The 18,700-nt window shown below is 38.2% G+C and overlaps 1 protein-coding gene across 5 annotated transcripts in view; it reads right to left on the bottom strand.

Moving 5' to 3' along the window:
• The window catches only part of NCOR1 (nuclear receptor corepressor 1), a 143,760-nt gene that overhangs the window by 38,038 nt on the left and 87,022 nt on the right, over positions 1 to 18,700 (bottom strand). For 3 of the 5 annotated variants that reach the window (XM_008570809.1, XM_008570808.1, XM_008570812.1), the window contains exons 19-22: positions 16,697 to 17,249; positions 14,086 to 14,215; positions 10,670 to 10,865; positions 3,854 to 4,014 (exon numbers count right to left, since the gene is read on the bottom strand). In XM_008570809.1, coding sequence (XP_008569031.1) covers positions 3,854 to 4,014; positions 10,670 to 10,865; positions 14,086 to 14,215; positions 16,697 to 17,249 — 1,040 coding nt within the window. Of the gene's footprint in view, positions 1 to 3,853; positions 4,015 to 5,015; positions 5,190 to 10,669; positions 10,866 to 14,085; positions 14,216 to 16,696; positions 17,250 to 18,700 lie in introns of all 5 variants that reach the window. The other 2 variants (XM_008570807.1, XM_008570810.1) reach the window with 2 other exon arrangements.

Below are 18,700 nucleotides of genomic sequence, written 5' to 3'. Positions count from 1 at the left end.
AATATTTAATAACATGATAGGGTGTGGTCACTTGTTGTAAACATTAGTTGAAACTTTCCCAACTGTTAAGATCAGACATATCTTAATTTTTTAAAGAAAGTAATGTACAGGCATACCTTGTTTTCTTGCGCTTTGTAGATACTGCATCTTTTTTACAAATTGAAAGCTTCTGGCAACCCTGAGTGAAGCAAGTCTATCGACATTTTTCCAACAGCATGTGCTCACTCTGTGTCTCTCTGTGTCACATTTTGGTAATTCCCACAATATTTCAAACTTTATTATTACTATATCTGTTATGGTGATCTGTGATCAGTGATTATGACGTCTGGGGATACCACAAACCACACCCACGTAAGATAGAAAATTTGACTGATAAATGTTGTGTGTGTTCTGACTGTTCTACCAACTGGCTGGTTCTCCATCTCTCCCCCTCTCCTCGGGCCTCCCTATTTCTTGACACACAATGAAATTGAAACTAGGTCAGTTAATAATCCTACCCAATGGTCTCTCTACCCATTCAAGTGAAAAGAAGATGAGAAACTTACATTGAGTGAAATAAGCAAAGCACAGAGGGATAAATACCACACTTACGTACTCACTCATAAGTTGGAGCTAAGAAAGAAAGAAGGAAGGAAAGAAGTCCACAGTGGTGCATTGGACTTGCAGAGGGAGAGAGCAGACCTAGGGATACGAAGTGGAGTGGGGGGGGGAAGGGGGAGGAAGGTGGGGGGTGATAGGGGGGGGGACATGGGATACAAACACAATTTGTGGTAAGGTACATGCTGCCAGTATGGATCTGGCCTTCACATCTTGGGCACAAAGGGTGACAATCAGCTTTGTATCTCATGAATATTCATAACCAATAAAAAAAAGGAAAAGTTACGTCTCTCACTTTAAATCAAAAGTTAGGAATGATTAAGTGTAGTAAAGAAGGCATGTTAAAAGCTGAGATATGCTGAAAGCTAAACAGTTAGCCAAGCTGTGACTACAAAGGAAAAGTTCTTGAAGGAAATTAAAAGTGCTACTCCAATGAACACAAATGATGAGAAAGTGAAAACAGCCTTATGTTGATGTATCAAGACAAAGTTTTAGTTAGTGGTCTGGATAGAAGATCGAACCAGCCACAACATTTCCTTAGGTGAAAACCTAATCCAGAGCAACGCCCTGACTCTTTTCAAAATACAGCTAAGAGGTGAGAAAGCTGCAGAAGAAAAGTTTGCAGCTAGTAGAGGTTGGTTCATGACGTTTAAGGAAGGAGGCCAGATCCAAAACATACAAGTTGCAAGGTAAAGCAGCAAGTGTTGATGTAGAAGCTGCAGCAAGTGATCCAGAAGATATGGCTAAGATCACTGATGAAAGTGGCTACCCTGAACAACAGATTTTCAGTGCAGATGAAACAGCCTTATAGTGGAAGAATGTAGAGCTAAAGAGGAGAAATCAGTGCCTGGCTTCAAAGGACAGGCTGATTCTCTTGTTAGGCGCTAATGCAGCTGGTGACTTTAAGCTGAAGCCAATACTCATTTACAAATTCTGAAAATCCTATGGTCCTCAAGAATGATGCTAAATCTACTCCACCTGTGCTCTATAAATGGAACAACAAAGCCTGGATGACAGCACATCTGTTTATTACAGCATGGTTTACTGAATATATTAAGTATTCAACAACGCTGTTGAGACCTACTGCTCAGAAAAAGATTCCTTTCAAAATATTACTGCTCACTGACAGTGCACCTAGTCACCCAAGAGCTCTGATGGAGATGTACAAGGAGATTAATGTTGTTTTCATACCTGCTAACACAACAATCAGAAGTCTCATATGTTGCTGGTGTCAATATAAAACTGTAGCACCTCTTTGGAAAATTATTAAGTAAAACGTACATATACCCAGCAATTCCACTTCCAGGTAATTATGCAAGAAATGGAAACATATGTCTACAAAGAACCTAGTACAAAAGAATGTTCATGGCAGCTTTAATCATAGCAGCCAAAAACTAGAAATATCTCAGGTTTTCATCAACAGGAGAATGGGTAAACAAACTGGTATGTTCATTCAGTGGAGTAATATTTAACATCCATTTTGCAGCCCATGAATCAAGGAGTAATTTCAACTTCCAACTCTTACTATTTAAGAAATACATTTCAGAAGGCTACAGCTGCCATAGACAGTGATTCCTCTGATGAATCTGGGCAAAGTAAATTGAAAACCTCCTTGATGGAGTTTGGATGTACTGTCCTCCCAGAACTCATATGAAAATTTGATCCCCAGTGTGGCAGTTTGAGACATGGGGTGGATCCCTCATGAATGGATTAATGCTCTTCCTAGGTGGGGGGATTAATGAGTGAGTTCTCACTTTATTAACTTCCACAAGAGCTGGTTGTTTTATAATACCCGGGTACCTCCCCTCTCTCTTTCTTGCTTCCTCTCGCCATGTGATCTGCTTGTACAGCCGCTGGCTGCCATTTTCCACCATGAGTAGAAGCAGCCTAAGGCCTGCGCCAGATGCAGCTGTCTCAGAATCGTGAGCCAAATAAACCTCTTTTCCTTATAAATTACCCAGTCTCAGGTATTCTATTACAGCAACACAAAACGGACTAATACACTCCTGGACAGGATACACCATTCTAGATGCCATTAAGAACATTCGTGATTCATGGGAAAGAGGTCAAAATATCAACATTAACAGCAGTTTGGAAGAAGTTGATTCCAACCTTCATGGATGTCTTTGAGGGGTTCAAGACTTCAGTGGAGGAAGTAACTGCAGATGTGGTGGAAAAAGCAAAGAACTAGAATTAGAAGCCGAGGAGCTGTTTCTTATAGATGAGCAAACAAAGTGGTTTCTTAAGATGGAATCTATTCCTGGTGAAGATGCTGTGAACATTGTTGAAATGACAACAAAGGATTTAGAATGTTATATAAACTTAGCTGATAAAGTGGCAGCAGGGTTTGAGAGGACTGACTCCAATTCACAAAAGTTCTACTGTGGGTAAAGTGCTATCGAACAGCATTGCATGATACAGAGAAATCTTTTATGAAAGGAAGAGTCAACCGATCTGGCAAACTTCACTCCTGTCTTATTTTTAAAAATTGCCACAGCCACTCCAGCTTTCAGCAACGACCACCCTGATCAGTCGGCAGCCATCAACACTGAGGTAATACACTCCTCTACCAGCAAAAATACTACAACTCACTAAAGGCTCAGATGATTGTTAGTAATTTTTAGCAATAAAGTAGTTTTTAGTTAAGGTACGTACATTGTTTTTTAAGATATAATGCTATTGCACACTTAATAGACTATAGTATAGTGTAAATATAACTTCTATGTTTTCTGAGTTCTGGGGATCCAAAAAACTCATGTTACTTGCTTTATTGCAATTTTCATCTCATTGCTATGGTCTAGAACCAAACCTGCAATTATCCAATGTATGCCTATACAGAAGAAAGAGCTTTGTAACCACAGTCAGAATAAACTAAACTGGTCTTTCCTGTAACACCAACCATCTACAACTTAATATTTAGAGCCTTTATAATAGCTGGTCAACAAATATTCTACTTCATATTTGAAAATATTCCATTTTAATTCACACTAAACTTCAGGGCAAATATGTGCCTTTGGTAAGTTAAACCAAGTGATATGCCATGAAAACTCAATCTGGGTACACAGTCCACTCAAAGTTTCTGTGTGTGGTATGGAGTACAATGACTGCTGCATTTTCTGGTCATTGTCTCTGGAAGTTACATTTTTGGCCAGATTATTACTTATTAGTATTCTGACAAATCAGTATGAGAAGGAGGGAAAAGTTTTACCAAAGCAATATTCAACTGGAAATCTTCTGTAAAGAGAAACCATTTTACCTGTGAGATGGAGCCTCCCATTATAAAAGATGGTTTTTCTGAAGCCACTGTGGTTTTGGATGATGGGATGAGAGGAGGAGGTGGCCTGGTTGGTCGAGTTGTTGGAAGCCGAACCCCATCAGGAAGATTAGTTATCACTTGATGTGGAGCAGGTTGGAGGACTTTCAAAAGGAAAAAAAAAAAAGATTTAAAAGTTTCCTAGTTTGCAATATGCCACCTATTTCAGCCACTCCTAAAGTTATAAAGCAAAAATCAGATTATAAATGTAAGATGAAGCCAGAGATGAACATTTCTATTTTAAATTTCTCTTTCACTTAACTCTGTATACATATTAAAGTCACAAATGATATGTATGAGGTTGAAACATTCAATTCCCTTTCAAACCAGAGCTTTCAAGTTGATGCTCATTTCAAACTATTTATGCTTATTACAGCAGTACAGGCAAACATCAATCTTCAGTAATTTTTTCTCTCACTCCATCACTCTTTAAACCTCTGGAGGTGAGAAAAAGGGTGCTTCTTATGAATAGCTGATATCAATACTTCGTAGGATATGCAGACATGATTGAAAACCATTTATATGTCCCCTCTGCATCTTGCATAATTTGAGCAACATTTACTGATTCAGACCACATCAACTTCTGGGGAAAAAAAAATCCTCTAAGATTTTTACAAAGTATGTGTACTCTTAAAAGAAAATCCAGGGCCGGCCCGGTGGCGCACTGCTTCAGTGCGCCGCTTGGGAGCGCGGCGGCGCTCCTGCCGTGGGTTCGGATCCCACATACAGACCAGCTGCTCACTGGCTGAGCGAGGTGCAGGCGCAACTTTAAGGGTTGCGATCCTGTTGCCGGTCCCGGTCCGGTACGGGCGCGACACTGAGGGTTGCGATCCGTTGCCGGTCACGAAAAAAGACAAAAAGGAAAAAAAAAAAAGAAAGAAAATCCAGTCAATGTTACAGTATAAATGTGTGAACACAAATTTCCCAGTGGCCCAGTGACCTCAACTGAATGCAACTAATGATGGAATGCAGAGAAACAAGAATGTCACTTTGAAACAGCAAGGACATGTCCTGGAAGAGCAGGTCATTCACAAGATTAAACCACCCACGTGGAACATCTATGGGTAGATGGCCAGCAGCCACTGCACAGAGGAGCAATATTTACCTGGCGGGACACTATAGCGGGCTGCACTCATATCAGGCTGTGGAGCGGCTTTACTGACTTCTCTTGGAGAGAGCCTACACGGTGAGGCTGACCTTGCTGCGGTACTGTGCATCTGTGCTTCCTGTTCTAGAGCACGTTTGACCTCAGCATAAGGCATATAGATGACTGATTTTCCTATGAAGGTTAAAGTTATCAAAATAAGGGAAGAACCCCAAATTAAAATAGTAAGTGTGAAAGCACCAAGCCCACACCATCCAGGGGCAGATCCATCTATATACTAATATGAAGGTCTAAAATTCCTGGGGGGAAAATCCACCCACAGAGAGGTTAAGAAATTCTGTAAATCTAAATCCTGTATGTATGGCAGCATCACTATGACCTAATAAAATCCTCAAAAACTCAATTACATTTTTTCCTTTTAAAGGACACAGAACTTCTCTTTCCTTTTGAGGAGAATCACATGCAATAAAATCACAACAGGCAAACAAAAGCTATTCTGTGTATCAAGTCTGGCCTCAACTAGAGGTCAGCTCTCCTAGGATTTTAACTCTTATAATTAGCCTGTTGAAGCTCACTTCTTAATATTCAGAGAAATTTAATTAAGAAATGGAAGAAGCCTTTCAAAAGATGCAGATCAAGCTTATTAAAAAAATCCTACACGAGCTTATAAAACTATAATTGCAGTAATACTAATGAAAACTACTTAACATGTAAGTAATCTCCAAATAAAGAATTAACAAAAAGTTTAAACATTTAAAGAGCATGCCAGAAATGCAGCCATGCTAAGACTTTAAATGTGTGTGTGTGTATATGTGTGTGTGTGTGTGTGTGTGTGTATATATATATATATATATATATATAATATTTTTTCTTTTTTTTTGTTAGCCCGGCTGACACCTTGATTTCACATTTTTCCTTTTTTAACTTGAAACACAAAGTAAAAATCATCTGTAACCCTAACTACTTAGATTTGAGATTTGACATTTTAGTGTCTGGCAGAACAAATTCCCATTCATTTTATTATTCTTTTCATTATTTAGTCTTCCCATTTATCCTTACAGGTAAACCTAAACTTAAAATCATTTTCAGTATTTCCTCCCAAAACAAAGTATCACTGGAATTTTCAGTGGACCTGCATTAAATTTATAAAATACAGGAGACTTGACATTTTATAATAATGAGTTTTCTGAGTTTTTATAACCTAGTTTTTGTCACATAAGTCTGTGCATTCCTTGCTAAAAATTATTCCTAGGTATTTTACATTCTGTTGCTAGGAAAACCATCTCTTGTATCTATATGGGTTTATATATACAAAACTGATTACTGCTGATACATAGGAACAATATAGATTTCTGTGTAACAATTTTTTTTTTCTGAGAAACTTGATGAACTTCCCTTTTAGTTCTACTAATTTTTCAGCTGCTTCTAGGTGGATAATCTTATTCTGTAAATAATAATTAGTCTTCTCCCTTCAAATATTTAAATCTCTTTTTCCTTTATTACATTATGTTAAGTAATAATGGGCATCCTGGTAGTTCCTACCCAAAGGGAAGGTCTCTAGCATTTCACTATTAAGTGTTAAGGTTTGTAATTGGTTTCAAATATGGATTCACTGTCACAAGGCATAAAAAAGTTATTTTGTTTACTAAAATATTTTTTTACAATAAGAAACAATTATAGTAAAATCAACTAATATTCATGTACTGAGCATGTGCATTATCTATCTCATTTAGCTCTCATAACCAATGAGATTATTAACAACATTTTACAGATAAGAAAACTGAGGCTAACAAGCATACCTATTGCCCAACCAAGGTCACACTTCCAGAGATTTTTAAAAAGCAGAGTATTCTAGACCCTGAACTCTAAACCACAGTGCAACAGTGTCTCACTGAATGACAGGGTGCTGAATTTCAGATGCCTCTGGAAGTATCAATCAAGATGATGGAACTCTTTCCTTCTTTGACATATAGTAAATTAGATCATTAAGTGTCCTACTAGTGAGTACACAGATTTAAGAAACAAACCATCTTCACACACAAAAAAACCAAACACTTCTTCCTTCCTAGAGAATTAACATGATATTGTATTACAAATGCAATGCTTGATTGTTTTATCATTTCTAGTAAGTTTATAATTATGCAGAAAGATACACTGGTCATAGTAGTGTTTTAAAAAAAATGAAAATTTACATGGTTCTAAACATAGCTATTTTAAATCTCCATGCACCTGTGGCTGGAAAACCAAAACAGACAGACAACAAAATAAATATACAACAAACTAGATTTAGTTACACAGAAGCATTAACTCTTATTTTGATTGGATAGATTTTGTTAAACTTGCATTAGAAGTTTAATTCTAGGGCCGGCCCGGTGGTGCACTGCTACAGTGCGCCGCTTGGGAGCACGGCGGGGCTCCCGCTGAGGGTTCGGATCCCACATACAGACCGGTTCCCGCTCACTGGCTGAGCGAGGTGCGGGCGCAACACCGAGGATTGCGATCCCGTTGCTGGTCCCGGTCCGGTATGGGCGCAACACTGAGGGTTGCGATCCGTTGCCGGACACGAAAAAAAAAAGACAAAAAAAAAAAAAGTTTAATTCTAACTCTACATCTACATGCATACGTTTTGAGTTCCTTCACTGTGGGAAAAGGCTTCATAGTTATTAGTAAAGTAAGGTGTAAATGTTACTGAAGAACAAATTCTTCCCTAAGGTTTTTTTCAAGTTTTTCTACAGGTGGGAAAAGCTTTAAGAAACTTAAATGGGGCAAATTTATAATAATCACTTCTATCATTCACATTAAGAGAAGATGAATAAAACTAAATAGGGGACAAAGAGGTACTTGTCTGTTACTGTGTAAATGAGACCATGAAAGGAAATCTAAAAAACATTGGTCCTTCTTCAGGTGATATTTTATACATAAATCCACATTCTTGCAATTTTTAACATTCTATAAACTGTTCTCTGAGGCTGCAATTAAAACCTTTGTGGCAAACATTCATTTGTGTGTAGTTAAGTTGCTACACACAAGCAACTTAACTGTAAACATTTAAATGTTATCGTGAAAGTTATCCTATACCTTGAACTACAGGACAGCTATAAACTCAAGAGAGTATAGGCACGTGTTAAAGAAATTACTGGATGAATACAGTAGGGTAGACGGACTAAAACAGAACTTAACCTTTGGATGAAATGTGACCAACTGTCCGACTTTGTAAAGAGTCACCTTGAACCAAACTGTAAAATTCTTTATGTCATATTAACCGAAAGTATATCCTCATTTGTATAGTGGTGAGTAACAGTAACCAAAAAAAAAAAAAAAGTATAATTATAGTTTGGTTTAAAAATCACTGCATTAAGATTAAAAAATTAGGATATCACTGAGGTCTAAACCACATGGATTAATGTGACTGACCACAGAGAAATGCAATTCACTTTGAAGTTTCAAAATTTGGGGCTCTAGCCTGGTTCACTTATGCTCCCAAATACAAGTCATTCTATAAAGCAGACCAAGAAGACATTGAGGTGGCAAAATAAGTATATGATATCCATATTAGAATAACCAAGATATGACTAACTGAATAATGTTATGCTTTCGCATGAGTTCAACAAATGATACCATTTGAATGTCATTTTGTTCTAAGTTTTAATTCTTCCTCACAAAATCTATCCTAAATCTTTTATGTAAGGAATAGATCAACAGACTTTTAAATTATTCTATAATTTATCATTCTCCACAGATTTCCTCATAATTGAAATGTTCAAAAAACAAACACCTCTTATAAGCCCATTAATACCCTATAATGTAACGTGATAAAGGTTATCCCCATTATGTCATTCATTTAATTCATTCCTTCAACATGCAATTATTGAGTACATGTTACATCAATTACAGTACTAGGGATTAAGGAATCTCTAGATGCAATATAGTAAAAGCCTAAGAGTTATCAATGCTTCTACCTCCATTCAAGAAATATTCAGCTAGTAGCTATAATATGCCTCTGTGGGCATTATCACTGTAGTTCGTATTTTAGCACTGCACCGAGGCTGTGGGTTCGGATCCTATATAGGGATGGCCGGTACGCTCACTGGCTGAGCGCGGTGCGGGCGAAACCAAGCCAAGGGTTACTTACGATCCCCTTACCAGTCGCAAAAAAAATAATGAATAAAATAAAATAAAACACTAACAAGTTTATACGTAAAACTCTAACATAAGAGGTTCTGTGTGTTATATAATTAATAACTCACTATTGATGTGATTTGGGCATGGGCAAGGAATCAGCAATGTAATAATAATTACCATCTATTACAAGTAATGCTTACTTCTGTCATATTAATGGAATCACTTAACTACCACAGTTACCATTTTATATTAAAAAGCCCTAGAAATGCACAGTATTCTAAAACTAATAGCTCTTACATATCTATATAAAGTACTACAAAGAGTCTTCTGAATCATTCACAAACGATTTTAGTATTATTATAATCTAAACATATTTACAGCATATAAATAGTCCATAAATTCACTGTCAACCAGAAGACATGTGCCAATTCTTCTAACCATGTTGGAAGAGTTTACTAAAATTTAGAAATCACCCCCTTTTTCTTCTTTTTAAAAAAGTAAAAGTGGATCACACACCAACTAAACAACATATACCAACTCAAATCTATCACTTGGAATACTAACAGTGACTTAACAGTGTTAAGAGGTATCTCCACAGTATCTATTATACTATTTATACATAAAATAATGCTGAGCCATGTGTTATATAATGATACTAAATGCTCATTCTTTCTTTACAACCATAGCAAAGTAGATATATATAGTCATCCCCTGGCATCTGTGGGGGTTTGGACCTCCCTTGGATACCAAAATTTGCACGACATAAAATGGTGCAGTATTTGCATGTAATCTACACACGTCCTCCTGTATACTTTATCTCTAGATTACCTATAATACCTAATACAATGTAAATACTATTAAATGGTTGTTATACTATATTGTTTAGGAAATAACAAGAAAAAAAAGTCTGTACATATTTAATACAGGCATGATTTTTTTCTGAATAGTTTCAATCTGCAGTCTGTTGAATCTACAACAGGTGCAGAACCCATGCATATGGAGGGCTGACTGTATTATTTTCACTTTATAGATGAGAAAACTAAGGCTATGAAAGGTTAAGTGACTTGCCTAAGGCCACAGCTCACAAATGCCACGGTAACTGTTAAGCCAGGGTCTAACTGGTACTATCTACTACACAAAGTTGTCTCCCATCATATCAGAGGATTAGAATACTACACTGTTATAGGTGATCTGCTTCAAGGACAGGACAACAATTCTCACTTACTCTGAAAATTCTGATGGAGCATAAAGCATGGCTTTTATAAAATCTTCCACAATAAATATGAGTATCAGAAAATTCACATTAACTAAAATTTTATTAAAAATGTTTGCGATTCTTTAGTAGTCAATAATATGAACATTTCTTAATAGTTTAACTGAGGTCAATTTAAGGAATTGTATTTGTTAGGGACAAATGTAATAAATCAATTGCTATGCTTTTTTATAACTTTAAGCACAGCGGACACTACTTATGGGTTTACCTTTGTGTCCCTTCAGCAAATTTCTTTGTCGTGACAGCTTCATCTACCTACCTTCCCACTCTCTGTTTGGGCTCTTGGAAGTGCCACATGGACTTGTAGAGCTTCTACATTCCACCTCTATCTGTTCCTGCCTCTGCCGCTGTTCCTCCAGGAGTGCGGACTCATGCATTGCTTTAATGTGTCGCTGGTAGAGAGCATAGCCGCTCACTGGGGTTCCAATTGGTATATTACATGGCGTGCAGGAAACCTACAAGAAGAAAAAAAAATCTAAATATGCCAGTGACCAATGTAATAATAGTTACCATCTATTACAAGTAATGCTTACTTCTGTCATATTAATGGTTGAATTGATTTTACCCTTTTTTAATCAAAACAATCTTTAAGAATAATGCTTAAAATGCTAGACAATTACTTTCAGAACTGAAAACACTATAAATCACAAAAGTTACAATAAGAGAAATCAAAATTAGAAATTAAAATACATCTGTGTGATTCTAACTTATGATGGCCAAGTCCCTATGGCTTGGCCCGGGTCCCTAAGTCTCTGTCTCTCACCAGGCAATCACAACCATTGCTGTGGATTTAAATGTCATCCATATGTTAATGACTCATATTTTCTAATTCTAAGAATTTTCTCCAAGTTCCACACTCATTTATAAAACCACCTACCTAACAAGTGCACTTGGATATCTCAAAACAGTTCGGAATGCATATTCAAAAGGGAACCGTTCATTTTCTAAACTTGATGCTTCTTTCCTTCACTGCTCTCCTCAGCTGCTTTAGAACCAGAAACCAGGCAGTCATCTTCAGGACAGAAATGGACTGCCCCTCCTTCAAACAGGCCACCTCTAGCCATCCAGTAACATATCAGCACCCCCCCTCCAGTTTCCTTCTCATGGCAGTCATTCATTTCTTTCACAGTGCACATCTGCACAATTTTGCAATTCCGTTTGTTTTCTTGTTTATTTTTCTGTCTCTACCACTTCGTGTAGGAAAGAAGCCAAGCAGTTTTGTTCAATACTAAATAAATAACAAGCAGTCCTAAGAAGCCCTAGAGATGTGATCTTTTTAGGACCTGTTATCTAAAGATTTCCACAGTTTCCTACCATAAGTAGGATTTTTCACTGATCCCAAACCACACAGATGAGTTTCTCACTCACATTTGTGCTTTGCCTTCCACATAAACATGGCTTTCCCTCCTTTTGCTGTGAAACCAAAATGAACTGTTTTGGTTCAACCAAAACATTATTTCCTATGTGGAATCTTCTTTAAGTTTTTAATTAGGAAGAAGCTCCCTCCCATCTGAAACAACCATATTATTTTTTTAACCCGAAAGAGCATCACATTTTAATTAATTTTTAATTCTCTATGCTTTATTGTCTAGACCAGTCTCTATGTTTTTTGATGTCAGAGATTGTAATATATATTTCCTACAGCCTTAAGAATGCTGTCTTAAACTAGGTACTCAGTAAGCGTCGATTTAAATAAGAATGAACAAATATTTAATGATTTTTTGTGAGTCTGTCATAGCACACGCTTAACTTTTACCAATTATCATGTAAGAAAGGAAACAAATATTTTAATAAAGCAAAACTTTAAATGAATCACTAAGTATTTAAATAAATAAAAATCTGAAATAAAGCAAGAGTTTTATTATTTACTTATTTACATAATGCAGGAAAAGCACAATACCCAAGATTGAAATTCAGTATCAAAAGTGAGTCAAATTTGTTCAGATTAGGAAGGTAAAATTTAAATGAAATGATTTGGAATTTGTAGAGATTATTATGGTTAAAATATAAATAAACTAGACATGGAACTGTATAGTAAAGTTAGTCATAATCTCTATATTTCATTCTAAATATTCAAAACATAGTTATATATTTATTTTACTGTTTTATAGCTTCTTGTTGCTATGGTTACAAAGAAAATAGGACTCACAGTTATGAGTAGAGCATTATATTTCTTTTTTTTAATTGGAAATGACAATTTCAATCAATCATCAAAAGAAGGGATCCATTTGAAAAAGCAAGGCACTTAAGGATATAAACTTTGGTTATGTAGGATAAGAAAAAACAAGGTACTAAAATCAAGTACTAATCATAGCAGCACTATTCACAATAGGCCAGAGGTGGAAGCAATCCAAATGTCCATTGATAGATACATGGTTAAACGTGTGTATGTGTATATGTCTACACACACACGCACGCACACACACACACACACAAAATGAAACTCGGCCTTTAAAAGGATGGAAATCCTGACACACGCTACAACATGGATGAGCCCTGAGGACATTATGTTAAGTGAAATAAGCTGGTCACAAAAGGACAAATATTGTTTGATTCCATTCATATGATGTACTGTGATATAACAAAAATTAAATATTTGGCTTCTGTCCTGGTTCCTGGCACACAGCTCCTAAAATCCTTGCAGTCTCCAAAGTGATAAAACTGCCTTTTGTACATTAATCACTTGATTGGTGGCTGGGGGCACTAGACAGCCTCAGAATGGAGACTGGATGACTAAAAGACCAAGAAACAATTAGAGGGCTAGAAGTTACACACTCATCACCAATGACCAAGGACTTAATCAATCATGCCTATGTAATGAAACCTCCATAAAAACACCTAAATGACAGGGTATGGAGAGCTTCCAGATTGGTCACACGTGAAGGTGCTGGGAGGGTGAAACATCCAGAAAGTGTGCGGAAGCTCTGCATCCCTCCCCACATACCTTGCCCTATGTATTTCCTCCATCTGGCTGCCTCTGAGCTGTATCCTTCATAATAAACCAGTAATATTAGATAAAGCACTTTCCTAAGTTCTGTGAGCCATTCTAGCAAATTACCGAACCTGACAGGGAGGGTTGAGGCAACCCCGGATTTGTAACCTAATCAGACAGAAGTGTGGGTAAACTTGGGTAACTGGGGACCTAATACTTGCACAACTGGCATCTGAAATTATGGGAATCTTGTGGGACTGAGACCTTACACCTGTGGTGTCTGACATTAATCTCAGGGTAGTTAGTGCTATAATTGAATTGAATTATAGGATACCCAGTTGATGCCAATAAATTAGAGAATTGGGTTTGTGTGAGGAAGAAAACCACACATTTGGTATCATAAGTGTTATGGTATCAATGGTTCATTGGTATCTAAAGTAGTCAAATTCATAGAAAGATAAAGTAGAATGCTGGTTACCAGTGGCTAGGAGGGGGAAAAGGGGAGTTGTTGCCTAATTGGTTTAGAGTTCCAGATTTAGTTCTGGGGATCTGTTTCCCAACAATGTGAATATACTTAACACTATTGAACTGTACATTTAAAATTGGTTAAGATGATTAATTGCGTGTCATGTGTTTTTTACCACAATTTTTTAAAAAATCAAGACCCTTAAAGAAGAGAATAAATATGTTTATAAACGTCTTTGTTTTCAATTTTACTTCTCTTACGCACATTGAAAACTTACCATTGGTGGGATAACAGCAGCTCGATGCTGAAGTTGTGGTAGGTCCAATGGATTTGGTTTAATTGGGGATGAGACTAGTATAGATCCAGTGGGGTTTAGTAATGAAGGCTTTGATTCCATAGGAAACATTCTGCAATTGGCAGTAAAAAAAAGAGAAAATACTTTTTTTTAAGACTTCAAACATATAATCACCGTAATTTCTTCTAAGTTAATATGTACATACACAGGCACATATGGACACACATATACATCATATTAGATGTTATATTTGAAAAAAGGAATCCATGATGCTAATCTTCCAGATAAAGAAACCTAATATTGACTTACAAGTTGAAATTTTTCTGAATTTAATCATCTACATTGAACCAACAAAACAGTCTGAACAAAGACCATTAAAAAATGTTAGGTCCTTGTTTACCACTAAAAACCAGTTACCCATTACAGGATGTTTTACTCAAATCACAGAGTATTTTTTAAAACATCTGCATAAGCCACCACCACTTTAAAATAGAGAATTTCACCCATAATTCCAGACCACTGGCTTCTTATGAAAAATGGAAAGACCTGACACTGCCACATAGCAACAATGTGCTTGGCGTGGAGCAGCTCACACAGCAGGTGATCCTCTGCTCACCACAGTCCTGCCATCTTATACTCCACCTGCTTCACTCATTTCAATACCTACATGCAAGGACAGGACACTCAATATACGAACTTGGGGTAATTACATACGGAGTGTTATGCCTTGTGGGCTTGGTCATTACTGCCCAATGTTGTCACATTCATTGGGTGACGATGAACATTTTTAAATGTATAAACTGGTAAGAAAATTAGAATGTATAAAAGAAAACAATCTACATAGTACATAAAGAACTAAGATAATATTAAAGATGTAGAAAATTGAAAGTGTTATTTTGATAGTTTGGAAGCAATATAGACTTTTAGGCTGTCATTCAGAAACAACCATAGTTTTAAAAGGAATTCTAAATTTCAAGACTATTATCATGTTCATCTCTTTGTTGGATGCCCATCTTTTAAGATTACTGCCATCCTAATTTTTCCTTCAAGTATAAGTATAGTTAACAAAACCAACAGTGCAAAACAAATATAATCCTTATTTCAGATGAGAGATTTCAACTTAAAGAATGCTTAAAAAAGGACTACACAGCTTGAATCCACTTATGTTTACTCCAGTTAAAGACTGGGACCATTAGGGCTGGCCCAGTGGCGCACTCGGGAGAGTGCAGCGCTGGGAGAGCGGCGGCACTTCCGCCGCGGGTTCGGATCCTATATAGGGCTGGCCGGTGCGCTCACTGGCCGGAGCGCTCACTGGCCGGAGCGCTCACTGGCTGAGCGCGGTGCAGCCGGTCACAAAATAAAAAAAAAAAGAGAGAGACTGGAACCATTAAAATAAAATCTAGATGCTGTCAGATGAAGAGAAAAGAGTGATCTAGACAGCTGAATTTTCTGGTAAACCAAATGGTTAAGCAGAACCCCTATTTTATGTCAATTCTTACTGATAAAAATTCTAGCATCTACTATATGAAAATCTCTTTTAAGAAGTTATCACTGTAATGCTCAATATTATTATTCTAGTATCAAATCTCATTCTAGAGAATATAAGATATAAGATATTCTAGATATGAACTGAAACTACAGTGACACCAGGACACACTATGAAAGCTGAACTTTGAATGGAATCTGGCTGTCTGTTGTGTAGTGGCTTACTTGTCTCTTTCTTATTAAAAAGAAATGCAGGGTTTGATTGGGTTTCTGATTAAATAATATTTTAGTCTAATTCTCTTCTAGAATTTACACCAATCCAACATTCTACTATGATTCCAGGTGATTCCATTCCTTTCAAGGGTAAGGAAATACCAGGAAATTAAATATAAAGTAGTGTCTATTCCTATAAAGTATATACTGTTTTACTATAATTTTTACAAAAGCCATAAAGATACAATGCACTTTTGTATTAATTTACCTTTAATGACTGAAAGTACTTGTACATTAATTTGTATTATACCTGATATTTTAAATTACAAATATAAAAAATCTAAATTTTAACTGATATAAAAAAGTGGTCATTATAATTACCATTAACTTATATTTAAATTAGGCTTTCTAAAATATTTTCAGAACAATTAACATGTTTCTCCTCTTGGCATTTTCTTACATTTAGTACACAGGGACAGGCAGGCCTTGCTTGGAGGCCATATAGTTTTAGAGAAAAGCACAGCTGGAGCCGATGCCTCTCACCTCCACCTTCATAACCACATCCCACTGCTGCCATACTCAGGCACAATAGTCATCTGTGGTTTTATTCATGACTTTGTTAGTTGAAATCTGTTTTTTGCTATCATATAGAACACATGCAACAAGACAGATGTAGAAGAAATATATAATCTGTTCATTAAAAAAAAAAATAGATCACATAATTGTCCTTAGTTATTTAAACAGACGAACAGCATCATGGCCTAATAGTAAAATCATAGACTACCTGTAACCTGTCTAGTTATTTAGGAGTCATCTCTGCAGCCAGTGCCATCCTGTGATTCAGTCAGTACTCAGCAGAGTGAGAATGGGATAATACTTGAGGAACGAGTCTCACCTCTGCCTCTCTGGCTCTCCGTCCACATCTTCATCAGCACTGCATGTGGCACTGGAGTCATTGTCTGACTGGGGCTCAGGCCTCTGAACATCTATCTGCTGAGCCACTACCAAATCATCATCTCTAGGCTCTGTCTTCTCGCTGGCTCTCTCCAAGTCTCCCTCTTTGGTATCATCTTCAACTTTGGAAGCGCTGTTTTCTGGCAGCCTCACTTCAACATCCACAGAGTCTGCTTTGGTAGTGGCTTGGGGATCAAGAACAGAAGCCCCTCCGGAACTGCACTCCTGGTGATCTATGTCCATTGGCTCTGCTGTCTCCAAGCTGACGCTGTCATGTGCCTGGGTCTCCACACTTTCATTTTCAGCTGGTTTTGTATTTGGAACTGCTGAGGAGGGAGATGCACTGGGGGCTGTTTCAGTGGCAGACTCGAGCTCAGCCAGAGGTTCAGTATTTCCTCGAGAAGGAGCATTTTCAGTGATGTCTTCACCGGGCTTGACAGCTTCAACTGGTGAAGGAGAAGGAGCACTTTCTGTATCAGAACTATTTTCAGCACCTTAAAGATAATGATACAGCATAAAAATCTGATGATGAACACGTTTCAGGTGGTGACAGAAACCATGCTTGAAAGAGGTTGTTTAGGATGAATTAATCTCCTTTGATGACCTCATTAAAGTATTTACAGCCATTGGGAAAGCTAAAGTTTTCTAGAGTATGAAAATATGAAAGTGAAAGATCAAATTGTCTTAACCTTCTGAAACTGGAAGCATAAAAGCTTTTAATGTCTAAAAATAATTTACATGAAATTTGAAAGATGAAGAAAGATGGAACACAAGTAAACAAAACCCATTCCCCTATAGGTGACAATCTGATGTATTTCTACAAGCCTCTTTCTATGCATGTCTTCTTACCTAGCAGAACTGACACTCTAGAACAGTGCTGTCCAACAGGAATATTGTGCAAATCACATTTATAATTTTAATTTTTTGAAAAGCTTTGCGGGGAAGAGCTGCTGTTAGAGGCCCTCCAGCTCCTTGCAGTCTTGGAGGCTTGGTCAAGATGGCGGAAGAGGAGAGCTGCCTGCCTCTTTTCCGCCACGAGTAGAAGCAGCCTGAGGCCCATGCCAGATGCAGCTGTAGCAGAATCAGCACAAAGGAACGGCTTCGAAAGGGTATCTTTACCCTGCCGAAAACCGGGAATCTTCCCCAACCCGCGCACGCAACATGCCGGTGCGCTGCAGCCCACGTCGCAGCCGCAGACGTGGAAACATGGAGACCTGAGCCAGCGTGTGTCACCCCGGGCTGCAGCGGTGACCGCGGCTTCTGACCCCCCGCCCCCACCTGCCCATCCCTGGAGCTGGAAGCAAATCAACCTGCGGCCGAGACAGGGAGACGTCCAGCGGGAGAGGCAGAAGCTCCGAGGAGTACACATGCCCTGCCAGGCAGCCACTGCGTGATCCAACAGGTAGGCTTCACCGCGGCCACCCGGCTGCATTCCCAGCCCAGCCCAGTGCACAGAGAGTGGGGAGACCCGGCAGGGGAGGCAGGAACTCCACATGGTCCACGCTGCTGCCGCGCAATCCAGCAGCCCGGCCCAATGTGTACGGAGCACAGAGTCATCCAGCAAGGGAGAGAGAAGCCCGTAGAGTCCACACACCCTGTGGGGGGGGCAGCCGCTGCTCGATCCAGCAGCAGGTAGGCTTCAGCGCCGCCACCCGGCTCCATCCCAAGCCTGGCCTAACGCGCAGAGAGCAGGGAGACATCCTGCAGGGAAAGGGGAAGCTCTGCAGAGACCACACGCTTTGTGGTGCCTCGGCGCATCCCAGCAGCCCGGGCCAAAGCGCACGGAACAGGGAGTCACTGAGGTAGCCATACCAAATTGGCAACCACAGCAACATCTTAGTCAGTCAATAGTGTCAAACCTGTAGACTGTGACACCCCCTGCCACAATGAATAAACATCAAAGAAAAGATACCAGAAATACAAAAAATCAAGAAAGTACACCACC

The sequence above is a fragment of the Galeopterus variegatus genome, unplaced genomic scaffold (assembly GCF_000696425.1).
Source record: "Galeopterus variegatus unplaced genomic scaffold, G_variegatus-3.0.2 Scaffold632, whole genome shotgun sequence".
In the NCBI taxonomy this organism is placed as follows: Eukaryota; Metazoa; Chordata; class Mammalia; order Dermoptera; family Cynocephalidae; genus Galeopterus; species Galeopterus variegatus.
Note: the sequence above shows the minus strand (reverse complement) of the source record. Positions and strands in the feature narration are given on the sequence as shown.